The 14178-nt window shown below is 34.2% G+C and overlaps 7 protein-coding genes across 11 annotated transcripts; 3 read left to right on the top strand and 4 right to left on the bottom strand.

Moving 5' to 3' along the window:
* On the top strand, positions 1-837 carry Drep1 (DNA fragmentation factor-related protein 1). Its single transcript, XM_088040145.1, has 2 exons — positions 1-698; positions 745-837. Exon 1 carries the CDS (start codon positions 102-104, stop codon positions 660-662), a length of 561 nt encoding a protein of 186 aa, XP_087896271.1. The 5' UTR covers positions 1-101; the 3' UTR covers positions 663-698; positions 745-837.
* An 803-nt stretch (positions 838-1640) lies between these two features.
* Positions 1641-2260, bottom strand: Ggamma1 (guanine nucleotide-binding protein subunit gamma-1). Its single transcript, XM_088040147.1, has 2 exons — positions 2170-2260; positions 1641-2116 (listed from the first exon to the last, which is right to left on the bottom strand). Exon 2 carries the CDS (start codon positions 1971-1973, stop codon positions 1761-1763), a length of 213 nt encoding a protein of 70 aa, XP_087896273.1. The 5' UTR covers positions 1974-2116; positions 2170-2260; the 3' UTR covers positions 1641-1760.
* A 32-nt stretch (positions 2261-2292) lies between these two features.
* LOC148172848 (ADP-ribosylhydrolase ARH3-like) lies at positions 2293-3977 on the bottom strand. 3 transcript variants are annotated; one of them, XM_088040140.1, is made up of 5 exons: positions 3897-3977; positions 3429-3647; positions 2891-3383; positions 2647-2842; positions 2293-2596 (listed from the first exon to the last, which is right to left on the bottom strand). In XM_088040140.1, the coding sequence occupies exons 2-5, from the start codon at positions 3622-3624 to the stop codon at positions 2396-2398; spliced, it is 1086 nt and encodes a 361-aa protein (XP_087896266.1). In that variant the 5' UTR covers positions 3625-3647; positions 3897-3977; the 3' UTR covers positions 2293-2395. The 3 variants fall into 3 exon arrangements, with proteins under 3 accessions (XP_087896266.1, XP_087896267.1, XP_087896265.1); XM_088040141.1 differs by lacking the exon at positions 3897-3977 and adding an exon at positions 3814-3832; XM_088040139.1 differs by lacking the exon at positions 3897-3977 and adding an exon at positions 3723-3807.
* Positions 3978-7605: 3628 nt separating this feature from the next.
* Positions 7606-10096, bottom strand: Fer2LCH (ferritin 2 light chain). 2 transcript variants are annotated; one of them, XM_088040143.1, is made up of 3 exons: positions 10000-10096; positions 9819-9950; positions 7606-8278 (listed from the first exon to the last, which is right to left on the bottom strand). In XM_088040143.1, the coding sequence occupies exons 2-3, from the start codon at positions 9925-9927 to the stop codon at positions 7707-7709; spliced, it is 681 nt and encodes a 226-aa protein (XP_087896269.1). In that variant the 5' UTR covers positions 9928-9950; positions 10000-10096; the 3' UTR covers positions 7606-7706. The 2 variants fall into 2 exon arrangements, with proteins under 2 accessions (XP_087896269.1, XP_087896268.1); XM_088040142.1 differs by having other exon boundaries at positions 9819-9932.
* An 83-nt stretch (positions 10097-10179) lies between these two features.
* Positions 10180-11254, top strand: LOC148172846 (ferritin heavy chain-like). The gene is made up of 3 exons (XM_088040144.1): positions 10180-10441; positions 10494-10777; positions 10829-11254. The coding sequence occupies exons 1-3, from the start codon at positions 10375-10377 to the stop codon at positions 11114-11116; spliced, it is 639 nt and encodes a 212-aa protein (XP_087896270.1). The 5' UTR covers positions 10180-10374; the 3' UTR covers positions 11117-11254.
* A 104-nt stretch (positions 11255-11358) lies between these two features.
* LOC148172845 (ribosome biogenesis factor Nop53-like) lies at positions 11359-13023 on the top strand. 2 transcript variants are annotated; one of them, XM_088038620.1, is made up of 5 exons: positions 11359-11556; positions 11605-11772; positions 11822-12006; positions 12054-12343; positions 12390-13023. In XM_088038620.1, the coding sequence occupies exons 1-5, from the start codon at positions 11435-11437 to the stop codon at positions 12942-12944; spliced, it is 1320 nt and encodes a 439-aa protein (XP_087894746.1). In that variant the 5' UTR covers positions 11359-11434; the 3' UTR covers positions 12945-13023. The 2 variants fall into 2 exon arrangements, with proteins under 2 accessions (XP_087894746.1, XP_087894745.1); XM_088038619.1 differs by having other exon boundaries at positions 11360-11556; positions 12051-12343.
* opm (transmembrane emp24 domain-containing protein opossum) lies at positions 12935-14170 on the bottom strand. The gene has a single exon (XM_088038621.1). It carries the CDS (start codon positions 13879-13881, stop codon positions 13201-13203), a length of 681 nt encoding a protein of 226 aa, XP_087894747.1. The 5' UTR covers positions 13882-14170; the 3' UTR covers positions 12935-13200.
* Positions 14171-14178: the final 8 nt, after the last annotated feature.

The following is a 14178-nucleotide window of genomic DNA, read 5'->3' as shown; positions in this document are numbered from 1 at the left end:
CATGCATGTAGAGTGGTGGCTAGGGCGGCAACCCCCATTTCAAACAAAGAACCGGCGAAGTACGCACACCACCGCTTAAATGTAAACAGTGGCCGCATACGATGGAAGATGCAGACATCCAACAGGGCAAACCATTCAAAATTACCGATTCCACACGCGAAACTCGTAAAGGTGTAGTGGCAACCAGTCTTGAAGACCTAACCTCTAAAGTTCTCGAAAAGCTCAGCGTTTCCGGCATTGTAACCGTAGTCTTAGAATCCGATGGCACCGAAATCGACGACGAAGAATACTTCGCGACACTTGAGCCGCATACAAGTCTTATGGTCCTGAACGACGGACAGAAGTGGATGCCTCCGGCGCCCCCATGTCGCCTTACCTCCGATCAAACCGACGATGGACGAGGTGGAGAATTAGTGGGGTTGGTGGGGAAGCTACGACACAATTTGTGTCATGTGTCGTTATTGGGGGGCGCCGAGCTGGAGTTGTTAGCAGACATGGACCCTGACTCTCTAGTTGATATCACTTTTCCAGACAGGATTTTCCTTGAACAACTGAAGGAAGCGTCTGGACGATTTCTGAGTGAGAAGAGACAAGCTCAGGACGCCATGGATTTGCTGAGACTTTACCAAGAGAAGGAGGCAGAGTCAGGGGAGGCTAACTGATACAGTCTGGATATGCCAGAGATTCCCTTCTGAAACGTAAGTTCTTTGGAATGTGGAATTGGTAGTAACAATTGCTTTGTAGGGTTGCCTCACATACCCCAAAAATTTGAAAAGACTGATTTGCCAATAAATTACTGTCCTGGCATAACCCAATTGCTCAATCACTGCACAGCCACGTTTACATTAACACCAAGCAACGTTGGTCGACACAAAATTCTAACAACGCAACAATAGGAACTTTTTCACGGGCACGTCTCACAAACCCTGACATTTATATAATCACCCCCACATTGTATCGTTCATGTTTATACTCAAAAACTCTTATTAGTGAATTATGCAGTTACCTTAGCTGTGATAAAACGATTTGTAGCTCGTAGTTTCATTTCAAAATAGTATTCCCGTTCGAAATTCACTAACAAGAGCGACAACACATGTGTTTTTATTAAACCTTCATAGTTTTTATGAGCTGAATAACATAACCTATACTTGTATACATTTTATCAATAAACTTAGTTGTTAATCATCGACTTTCATTTCACCCCTTACTACAACGAAATAAAGAGATGTTCGAAAACAAATCTTGAGAAATTTTGTTATATTAACAAAAACAGACTTTGTAACCTCACCTTTTCGTTTACAAAAAAAGTTTTTTGAAGAGTAGAGTAAAGTAAATACGTTCAAAATGTCTAGTCTTTCACTTAAACCCGTTCCCTAATGAGATAAGGGAAAATCAGATTTCGAATCATCGAAAATTCGTTAAATAAACAAAAATATTACATAACCTCACTTTTTAGTCTAGACAAAAAAGGAATCGTTTTTCTAAACGCAAGAATTTCGTAAATACGATTTAAACGTGCAGTTTTACTTACAAATCCGCTAATTATGGGTAAATTGATGTAATTAGGATGATTAGTACAAAATCAACTTTTTCATGACCCATTTTTGCCTGTACATTCCTAATACAAACAGGTCACGAAATGCTCGTACAATAATTTATTATTAATAGATTACAGGCTTACAAACTTAGATTACATAATCTGAAGACATTACTAAAATTAGAATAAAGCTCTTAACCTAATTTCCATGTCACTTCCCACTTTACAATAAAGTGCAGGGGGCCTTCTCCCTAAACGGATTAACACGTTGACTCGAAAATCCGACGAGGAGACAATCATCTTGCTCATGTTCTGTGATGTACTTAATGATATCAGCTACAGCCAAAGACACTGGTAACCGTTTAATAGCAGCTTCGCGTCTAAGCTGCTCTGTTGTAGCACGTTGTTGTTGCAGATTTGAGACAACCATGTCCATCAACGCTGTATCTGACAGGCCTATGGTGGCAAAATTTACTAGACACTGCTAAAACGGAAAACTGGGCGCGGTTATAAACACCGCACTAAAATATTCACTATTGCAAGCTATATTTCAATAATTCGATGCGAAACTTTCGTAGACTGAAATAGAAACGGAATTAACAACAGGAAATTGTTGTTTATTCAATTTGTACCTTGCGTTCCGACGCTTGGGCGAACTGTCAAAATTTGACTTGGAGGTTGGGAGGTCAAGTCAGCTGGGAGCGTCGTTTGATACAGCGACATCTACACGCGGCTGCACAAAACAAATTCAAAAATCAGCGGGAATATCAATTTTTCTTCTTGTTATTTATTTATACCCCAAAATAGTGGACAAAAGACTGTAAAAACCATCAGTAAAAAAAACAAAGAAACAAATTGTTATTTCACAACAATATCATGTAACTGATCTGCCATTTCTATTATTTTTTCATAACTTTCACACTGTTTAGCCATATGAGTATTGATGGCTTCCTCGCCTAAATAAGCCCCTGCAATAGCCCCCGCCATGCATGCTATGGTGTCTGTATCACCTCCCAAAGTAATAGCATACTGAATAGTCCTTCTAAAAACGTTGTCGGTCTAAAAATTTCAAGTTACATAAACAGTACTTAAACATGAATTAATCTCACTTTTACTGTTGGAATATCATTTTTAATCGCTCTCAAGAAACAATAAAGCGCTGTGGGAACTGAGTCGTACGCTAATATAGAAGTACCCAAATTCTGTATAACTTCCTCATCCAACTCTTCATGGTATTTTGTGTTGAGAAAATGTTGAACAAATTTTACTTTATCTTCATAGGGATGCACTTCGTCTAGCCCTAATCTGTTTGGTTTTAACTGTAATAACGCCTTTCTTGTTGTTTTCACTCACCCATCATCATCCTCTTGTTCTAACGCCTTAATTTTCTTCATAAGCTCCTGGCAAAAAGCCTCAATTTTAATCTCTTCTTTAGGATGTGTTAATAACGCTTGGTGCACCGCTAAACATTGTAAAACAGCCCCGTGAATCCCCAAGGAATTTGAGTGTGTAAGTTCCGTAGATTTCTTCGCCGCCTCAATCATCAAATTGTAATCATTGTGGAAATACAACGCAATAGGAGCGATTCTCATGGCGCCCCCATTCCCAAAAGAGCCACTTCCATTGAATTGTTCTTTTGCTGGTTTATAAATATCCTCAAATTTCGTTTTTCTCAACTTGGTAAAAACGTCGACTACATTCTGTCCGTATCCACGATTAGGTTCTTGAAAATAGTCTTTAACAAATAACTTTGCCATGTGCTTGTAGTCTATCTCAGGCTGAGTGATCAGTGATTGAGCCACTGATTTCATCATAGCAGTGTCATCAGTGTAACTTCTAAAGGGCCCTGAAATTCCATTATTCTAATTATGAAGAAAATTATAAAATATACCTTTCAGATCGGGGGATTCCAGTCCATCGAAATATTTCTGAATGATGATTTTTTCGCCGGCAGTTATGGTTTCGCCTTCATAAGGGGAACCGAGGCAGTCTCCTAATAAAGAGCCTAAAAGAGAGCCTCGGAATTTGCTTTTCAACAAATTCGTGTCGATCTTCGACATTTTAAGGTGCTTCAGGACGTTAGACATAAAAACGTTTTAATTAACTTAACCTAAAAAGTAAAAACTTGTAAATAAAAATAAAACGTACTGAAACTGATTAGCAAACACAACAGTAAGTTACGTACATGTTTGTTTGCTTTTGGCATTAGATCAAATTTATTGGGGCTCATGTTAAAAAAAAAAGATATGTAAATTTCCCTTATGTGCTAAACCTACAGAATATGGGTGCAGGTGCCATAGGTTGAAAGAAAATATATCAAATTTCATCATTATAAACAAAATTGTTAAATATAGATTACCATTTTTTATTGAATTATCCAATTCCTAATTTATTATTTATAATTTTTAATTTTAGTATGTTACCCAAAGTTTACTTCTATATTGTTGGCTGCATAATCGTAATCTTTTGTTGTGTTGAAAATAAATATTTCAAACAACAGAAATTATACTACAATCTATAATACTAATCATCAGCAACATATTGATATTAGATTGAGAAATACTGTTTTTTCATCACGTGTTATCGTCATTTCACAAAGTGGATAGACTTTCCACAAAATGCATACATCTGCAGCCATAATATAAAAGCGCGTCCATCATTTTAACATGATCAAATTTCTAATTCACATGTTAATTCTGAATAACTTCGTGACTTCATCCAACAATAAATGCATTGATCAAAGTCTACTAATAAATAAATAGTGCAATAATAGAGCAAAAAATTATCTGTTGTTCTGCTGATTATTATATTATTACTTTACTTTAAGTTTACGACAAAGTTTATACTAATCTTCATTTCCCAATAAAATAATATGGTTAGAATTACTGTTATTATTAGGTCTGACTAAAAACGAAACAATAACGTTGCACAATTTAATTATCATTTTTTATACCTATGCAGACCATTTCTCTGGTTCCTATTTTAGAGAATAAAATAAAAGAATTCAATAAATTTTACTTGAAAACTGAAAAAATATTAATTAAGAGCTTAGAATAATTTCTGTTTTTAGGTGAAATTTATTGTTACTGTCCATTGTTGTCCCCTGAGTTCTAAAACAATTTTGAAACATTAATAAATAAAAAATAACTACAAAATATGTTAAGTAGTGTCGGATATCTTTTTGCATGGCACGTGGCAACAATTATTCATTATTTAGTAGCTTCCTATCAACACCTACAGTCTACAGTATTGAAATAAAATAAGAGATAAGAAAAACAAAAAATTTCTTTTAACTACGTTTAGTTCAAATGCGTTCATTTGATAGAAATCGATGGTAACCTAATTTACATAGCAAATTCTATGGCAATATTACAGAATTGCTGAGTAAGACGCGCGTGATTAGTTTATCAAGAGTTCCTAGAATCTCTTGCATGGGAATCGGTCATTGGGAGTAACCAGCTGATATTTTTACTCACAGCATTTTTTGCTAGCTCATTGAAAAATGATATCTTCCAGTTGAGGTTTTGTTAACACAAAATTTAAAATTTAATCATCTTTTCTGGTTGTGCAAGTCATGCGCTGTTAATGACGAACTAAATGCTAATAAGCAAATAGTTAAACAGGATTTTGTAAGCAAAATTGAACGAAAACCAGTGCAACTGGTCAAACTCGAATCATTGAAAATTTGTACAACTAAACGCCCTAGCAACAGGCTTATCTTCGACGAGGTTTCATTAATTTCACCTGATGTAAATATAAAAACTATCAAGTTCCATAACATCATTTTCAGGTGGTAATTTCATTTCAGTATTGATAATTGAAACAGACTAAAAATTCCTGTATCAAAAATAGCAGATTTATTTTTGATACCAAACTTGGCACAAAATGAACCCTCGTGTACTCGTGTATTTTAGTACTTTCGGTAAGAATTTTTAAAACTTCTAATATCATTTTTTGAAGAACGAATAATGTTAACAACTAATTACCTTTATGTATACTTATTCTTAATGATTTATTCTTTTTTTCTTTCTTATCACGCTTTAAAAAGCAGAAGTAGACAAATACTTCATAATGTCAACGAATCCCTGACAATATTGTAAGACACTGATTGTTCGCTCTATCTCTATTTTGAATCAGTCACGTATTACTGATTAATGGAAATTATGAAGCAACTTTGTTGGCAAAATGTAATAATAAAAAAATATTTGGCGACTTTTTAGTGAGATATTTAGAACGCAGTATAAAATTTTATTGCAACGGAATATGGTATTTTCCATGATACGAAATTTTTTCCTGGAAACTGTTGCAATCTGCAGAATTTTATCAAGGAACTAAAAACATCTTATAATGCTAAAAGAATTAAACCTTGAACGAAATTGAATTTGCTATGGACTAATTTGCAAATTTTGATTTGTATTTACATACAATAAATTGTTATTATTTATATCTACGTATTGCGCAATTTAAAGCAAGAAAATGGCGGTTCTACTGACATTGGTTCGATAAACAAGACGTACGCCAAGTGCGTTTTAAAAATGTATGAATAGTTATAGATATTTTGTACCAAAAACATTAAATTTTCATTATTTTTTTGGTTTTCAAGTAGTAATTTATGACTGTTGAAATAAAGTATTTATTGTTGTCGTTTATTGTTGATGTTTAAAGATTTTACAACAGAAAATTTTTTGATAATAAGCCCAGGAATAAATATTATTAAAAAATATTACTCCTAATAATACTCGTAAGACGCGAGGAAATATTTTGATGTTGGTAGCACTGTGGACACATTATTGTAAAACTACATATTTATTAAACTCTTCATATCATGAAACTTACTTTTAAGCATTAATTACATTACAAGACTGTGGAAAATAATATTTAGAATCGATTAGATTTGACGTTACCCGAAAGAACATATCAAAATCTATAAATATATCAAATTTCATTCTAATCTGTTCAGTATCCCAACAAATATAAGCAAGTTTCTAAAAAAGATAGATATTTTTGAAAAATTAAGCACGAGTTTTAGCAAAAGTCACGTAAAACATTGATAATTCACGTGTATCTGTCTCGTCAGAAAACTTGTATGTGCAAAATTTTATTTAATTTGTATAAATAAACACTTTAAAGCTATACTTGCTTGTGGACTATGCCCTTTAATGAAATATTACGATCAACTCCTCTAAAGGCAAAAAATTAGCATGAACATGACCTTCTTCATCTGTCAGTTACACGGGAAGAGGTGAAATTCGGATCGAGAAATTAATGTTTGTAATTTCCTCTAGTTTATAAATGTTTCTGACTAAATAATTAACCATCCACTTAGTTTAATTGCTTTTAGAGAAAATATTTCAAGTCTTTGTTCATTTAACATTTGATAATTGAACAACACCACTTATTTTGCGTTCGTTATCTCGTTTTTCACCATAAAATTAATTTTATCATTTATATAAAAATTTAGTAGCCATCGATCGAAATCGAAATTTGACTTTGCAACTTCAACATTCATCCCATAAATGTTCCGAATATTCAATTTAGACATCAAAGATAACAATTACGATGTTCAATTGTGTGCCACTTATCGCGTCAACCAATCAATGGAACCAAAACTTAATACTTGCTCGAGTGGTCAAAATGTAGAAAAATGATTGGTGGTGTTTCAATGTAATTAAAATCAGATTGATCACCTGAAGTGTTTTGCACTTCATATTCTAGAGTTTGTTCATTAAAAGGAAAGTGAAAATTGATTGATTTCTTAAATTGAGCTAGAAACATGATAAATAACGTGGACTTTAAAAGTTCAAGTCTGTTGAAAACCTCGTCTGAACCCAAAAAAATATTATAAAAAAATTATTTAATAATAATTTAAGAATAATTTCACTATTTTTTCTATTATTACTTCAGCAGAAGAACTATAATTCCTAATTTTTAAATCACAGAATGGTCGCAATACTAAAATAAGGTAAAAACAACATTCGACCTTCACGATGCATCCAACAATAGCAGCCCAGTTTTTTATAATTCGAGACATTCACGCTGTTTGTTTATTTTAAAAAATAGAACACACGTGGTAAACTCACTTTTTATTTATCATAACACAATTTATAGTAGAAAATATGTACCTATCACAATGATCGGTTCTAGACACAATTAAAGGAAAATTTTCACTTTACTGCTTTTGCAGATACTCGTCGAATAAGAACAACGCCAAGGATCCATCAGGTCCGCTCAACATAGACTTCAAATCAGTCACATAGCCTGCAAGTTTACGGATGGTCTTAGTATGGCCATGCACGTATTCCTTTTCAATGTACGAGGAAATTTCCGGGTCATGTCTTCCTTGACTCCTTCCACTAGCTTCTTTATGCACGTTAAAAGCTTCAAGTGCCAATTGCTTTTCTGTATCCAAAGCTTTGGCAATGCTTTGAATTTCGTAGAGTTCAAAAACATTGTTGGATTTTTCTACTCCATTGAGGGATTTTGGTGGAACGAATTCCATTACTCCACCACGAGTTGTAATATGTTTGATCAAATCTATGGCACTTTCCCATTTAGAATCGGATAATTCTCGGAATAATTTCTCGAAACCGGCACGATTCTTTTGGTAATTTCCATAATGCGTGGACATCAACAGGTACTCGAAGGATCGGAGGATGTGGCTGTTGGCGAAGTTGATCAGGTCTTTGGTTATGATGTTAATGTGGCCGTAAGTGGCGTTACATATTATGTCGTTATCTAGACCTGGAAATGAGATCAAAGTGTTACAATTTAGAACAGGCGCAAGTGTTTTTAGAAGTACACACGTAATTATCTAAAATCTTGTACGTGTCTCAGAGAGGTTTAAACTTTGATTTTGCGGCCAGTGAAAAACAAGCTTTGTTTAAACATCTAGAAATTAGATATTTACTGTCTGGTTTCTAGATAAAATAGACACAATGAAACAATGATTTTATCTTCATTACTCTGGGCCATCACTGTAAGTAAAAACAGTAAATGTATCATAAATGCAACATATTTAGATTTTAAGTACGACTTAAGCCAAGAATGCTGAAAGAATCATTAGTTCATTTCCTGTTTATATGAATTCTTAAAATTTATCGTAGCGTCAATGATCTGCAATTTAGTTTCCTTTATGATATTATTGTGAGTTACTCATTAAAGCTTTGACAAACATGAAAGTTATCTGACGCGTCTTCCTGTTGATATTGGACAATTCAATGATAATTTTCGTTATTTTTTTCTTTTCATTTTCATTTAGAAAACAATGTGGCTACCCCACATAATTTTGCGATTGGTTTTCCATATTAATCCACAGCGGGTAATTTGAATTTTTTATATTATACGCAAATTCAGTTTATATTGGAAAAACCTGATGAACTTTGGTAATCTGAATCATTTAGAAACTCCAACAATATGTAGTTTGATTGTAAGAAAACAATCAATCTGATAAAAATTATTGTATTGATTTCAAGTGTCCCAAATAAATCTTTGACAAAAGAGGTAATATTCGTCAACAATTTTTTATCTACAGGTGTTTTATTAATGACAGATTAATTGTTACTGTGGCTGAAACAACATTTATGTTTTTTTTTTGACCGATTGCTTTATTTAGAATAGCTAGAGAACAATGGAAACAGAATTGCAAAGGCTACAATTACTATCTTATTAGTAAAACTCGAGTAACAGAAATTGAGTAATCAAATATAGGCGACAGAATTATTCAGGAAAGAATCAACAACAGGATAATCATGAAAGTAGAATAAAATGAGGTAATGGAATTGTACTGACAATATGAACCATCCAAAATGAAGATACCGAAAAGGAAATGAATCGATTCAATGGGATAATTTGGAATGGAAAAAAAAACACCCAACAAGTAAGAATACGTGCAATATAGGGAGAAGGAATACGAAGTACCAAAAAATATGTTGGAGCGTAATGTAGGCCCTTCTAATGAAGAAATTTAAGACACCTATAACTTAATATCAATTTCAGAAGTGGGGTACTTCAAACTGCATGCTACAATGTGTTAAACAAACAAGATAAGAACACTAATGAAAAACCGATAAAAGATTTTGTACCATCTAAAATAATTTGGTTGGATCGTCAAGGGTTACATCTGATTCTTAAACATGTGATGAGATTGCAACTTAACACTGATATTGCAGCAAATATTCAGTTTATATCAAAACAAATAAGGTCAAAGCACAACAATTGATAAGCTGACCATTCTAGTGTCTATTTTTGCAGACAAACTGAAATAAATAACGTGATTACTTACGAGGTTTCGTGCTAGGTTGTGAGCAGGCCTCATCGACCTTCTTATAGCAGGAATCGAAAGCCGAGGCTCCGGCGACGAAGAAAACAACGAAAATAGCGAATGCCTTCATGATCCCTAAACACAAAATAATTTCTGAATTAATAGTAGACAATAACAGCTTGAAAACTCTAAATAATCATACCTGGTATCTCGCCAGCGTAATCACGAATAACACAAAACTGGGCAAAAAACAGACTTTGTCCTTTAACTGCGCATTAGTGCGCGATTTTGGTCTTAAAAGACAAGCGCAAAACGCCACAGCGCACATCTGATGCCCCCCAAAACAAAGAAAGTGCCTTGTCAAGGTTGGAGGGGCAGGAAATTCCCAGTAGAATTCGTGTTTTTAAGAAGGGAGGCGGCGTCAAACTTGGTTTGGACTGCGTAAAAACATCGTTTATCGCTTTATTGTACTTTTGATTTTTTCCATAGTCACCTTCTGCACCAGTGAGTGTAAAGGCAGACTATAGACCGTTCATTTGATAAACAATTGTGTTCATTCCACTTAATACAAGATAAAATGAAGCTGATTGTTGCTGCTTTATTCTTGGGCTCTTTCGTCCTTGCGACAGGCGACCAACTACAATGTAAGTTTATTATTTTGTGGATTTCGATTCGAATTAAAAATTTGTGGAACAGGTTCCCACACCGCTAGAGAAATCAAAACGAATCCAGACTGGACTGACATGGTTGATCCTTGCATCTTGAGCATGAGGGCTCAAATTAAAGCTGAACTCGGTGCTGCCATGAAATATTTATCCATGGGGGCTTACTTCTCCCGAGACGTGGTCAACAGACCAGGATTTGCCAAAATGTTCTTTGAATCTGCCTCTGAAGAAAGACAACATGCCATGAAGTTAATCTCTTACCTTTTGATGAGAGGAGAACTTATCTCTGACGTCAGCAATCTGATTGAGACATATGTAAGTGGGCCCCCAAATTTTGACACTTTTTGTACCTAATACTAATTCTAGATTGGTGTTGATAAAACACAATGGGAATCTGGATTGGAGGCTTTGAAAGATGCTCTTCAACTTGAAGCCACAGTCACTAAAAAAATTAAAGGAGTCATTGCAACATGTGAAGAACAACCAAATGATTACCATTTGGTGGACTATTTGACAGGAGAGTTCCTTGAAGAACAGTACAAGGGACAAAGAGATATAGCTGGCAAGGTATCCACTCTTGATAAGTTCATGTCCCAACATGGAGCTCTTGGTGAATTCTTGTATGATAAGAAACTGCTCAATGGAGATTTGTAAATTATGTATTGAGTGTAAAGTAGCCATACAATTTATTCTATCACTTAACATAACCTTTGTGATATGCAAATTCATTTGTATTTTCTATATTATAGTCTCAGTTCTGTTGGATGTTTACAATAAATGATTTTTAGATCACTTCAGCGTCTTTTATTACCTTTATGATGTAAAATCGGCCGAAATGGTTACATTAAATCGTTTTAAAAATTAGAAACCGTGGAGATAGGCAACCAATTATACATTATCTTGTCATTTTAAAAGCTGTCATTTGTCAAATCTCACTTTGAGGTTAACTTTTTCACACGTGTTGACAACAAAATGAAAGTTACATCAAAAAAGAAACGTGTTTCGAAAAAGTCGAAACTTTCCTGGCGCAAACATGTGAATATTACAGACGTTGACGACTTTTTGGAAGACAAACGTTTAGAAGAACGATTAGGGTAACCTCATTTTTATTGTTTCTCCAGTACGACTAAAAATGATTTTAGGCCTCCACTTGAGACTCTGCGCAACGACGAATTGTTTCAAGTTGACACTAAACCTTCTGAACAGGTCCATTCATCAAAGGAAAGGAAAAAATTAAAATTCTTGTCTACTCCTAAATGTTTTGCTTTGTTGGAGCCCCACACTAAGGTTCCTGATCCAATTAAAAAAAGGTGGTTATTTGTGGTAACAGTCGTTCTTTAACTATTGTTGAATTTGCAGAAATCGCGTGAGAAGCAAAGATGAAAGGAAAAATGAGTTGATCAAAAAGAAAGAGGCTGAGAATCGCGCAAAAGGCATTTTAAAACATAGAGAATTGCAAGCGATCCACGACCACAAAGTAAATGATAGTAGAAATGAAAATGAACCCAAAAGGGGACAGTTTGTTCAAAATATTTGGACTAATGGTAAGTTTTTTTTAAAGTAATCACATCTTCAATTCACATTTTAGAAGACGAGTTAGCAGAACAAAATGGTTGGTTTTCTAAAAGCACAGTAAAACATAATTTAGTGGGTACTGGTAAATCTAGAAAAACCATCAAGAACCCCAAAAGACCCAAAACTACTGTGTTGTCAACTATTGAAATTCCCCATCCTGGAATGTCTTATAATCCAAGTTTTAACGACCACCAAGATCTCCTAAAAACCATTGCAGAAAAAGAAATAAAAATCATCAAGGAAGAAGAACATCTTAACCGCGTCACAAGGGACATGTTTAGCAAAGTAACCGCAAATAAAAGAGATGTAAGTTTTACTACCAATACCAACAATTTCTTATAAAAAATTACAGTCAATGTGGCTCCAAGAAATGTCGCAAGGTCTCCCCAGCACCAACAATGCGGAAAATGAAAGGGATGATGGTGAATACAAAGCTATAAATCCTCCTACAAAGAATAAGAAGAAAACACTCCAACAGCGACGAAAGCAGCGCGAACAGATGTTGGAGGAGATGGCAAGAAAGGCTGCAAAACTTAATAAGAAAAAAACATCAGATCTCCACAACTTAAAAACTCTAAATCAACACATAGATAAGAATGAAATTAAAACAAAAATCTTGAGGGAGAAGCGTAAAAAGGTACAATTGATGAAGAAGAAAGAGCCCAAACGGTTGAGCGCCATGAAATTCGAGGAAACAGAGTTAGAATTTAATTTGGGACCAGACATTGCAGGAAATTTGAGAAATTTAAAGAAGGAAGGAAATTTGTTGGCAGATAGATTTAAGAGTATGCAGAAACGTAATATAATAGAACCTTCAGTTAGAAGACACAGGAAGAAACCAAAAGTTAAGGTTTATACAAAGCCTGGACACAAAGAGGATTGGATTACAACAGTAGCTAGAACATAAAAATGTGATTTTATTCAATTTGAAAGTTTTGGTAATTTAAAAGTTGTATGAACATAATAAAGGATGACAAAATATCATATTTATTGCTCAAGTTGATTAAATTCCACTTCAAACAAACAAAACACTTGACTAGGTTTAATCATCATGGCACAGTTAGGTTGACTTTGGTTTCTAATCTTCTAATGTACTGTGGAATTTAATCCTTATTATAGACAATATAAATACTAACTAGAGATTGTTGTTTAAACTTAAATCACTATTTATTCAAGTTCTTCCATATTTTGTGCACTTTAGAATTATCATCAAACAAACTTCTAACCATCACAACTTGGATGAACCCCACAACAATCATGGTACAAATTTGTACCATAGAAAACGTGTTAACTTTGAAAAAGTTTTCTTCAACAACATTCCTGTCTCTGGCTTCTAAAGATTTTAACATCTCCTGCATATGACGCACTTTAGTTAAATGGTTTCTAACATTGGATATAACATCTTGAATGTCTTGAACTTTCATTTCATAGACATCTTCAGGTCTTAGACCATCTGTGTCCACGTCACTCCACTCAGAATTATCATCTCCTTCTAAAATTAGCTCAAAAAACACAGTTTTTGTATTAAAGGAACTGAAAGTATTATCAAAGCAAAATTTGTAGTCCCCAGCCACAGTTGCATCCACACGATGATTATTTTCACTTTTCTTATAATCAGCGACGAGAATTCGACCATTGGGGTCCACTAAATGAAACGTAATGTCCAAGTCACCATGGCCCCCGTCTATCACTTGATATTCAAAGTCTACGACATCACCAAGCTTTGCAGTTTGGAAGAAACAATCCTCTTTCCGGGGCTCCACACTCACTGTCATTTCACGTTCCAAACAATAGGAGGTCCCAAACAGCGAAAAAATAAGTATAAATAAATAAAAACGAGTCATGTTTACTGTGCGTTTTACGTAATTTATGAATTTAGAGAATTATTTGCACCGGTACGTAATATGAGTAAAAAAAGCAAACAATGACTTGGGGGTTAGGGGAAACAGTAGTGCCACTTCAACTTACAACTGTCAATTGTGTCAACTAAATTACATAAGTTCCTACACTCGTAAATATTGGGAGTTACTAAAGGAAGAGATAAGATGAAATCAATATTCGTAATTGATTTGTCAATTAGCAAATACCCGATAAAGGATTTTAAAATATCCAAAATCAAATGAAACTAATCAGTGCAGCCA

This window comes from Gnatocerus cornutus, chromosome 6 (assembly GCF_029298725.1).
Source record: "Gnatocerus cornutus isolate USDA-ARS CGAHR chromosome 6, icGnaCorn1.1, whole genome shotgun sequence".
Taxonomy (NCBI): Eukaryota; Metazoa; Arthropoda; class Insecta; order Coleoptera; family Tenebrionidae; genus Gnatocerus; species Gnatocerus cornutus.
The sequence above is the reverse complement of the archived record's forward strand: the minus strand, read 5'-3'. Positions and strand labels throughout refer to the sequence as shown.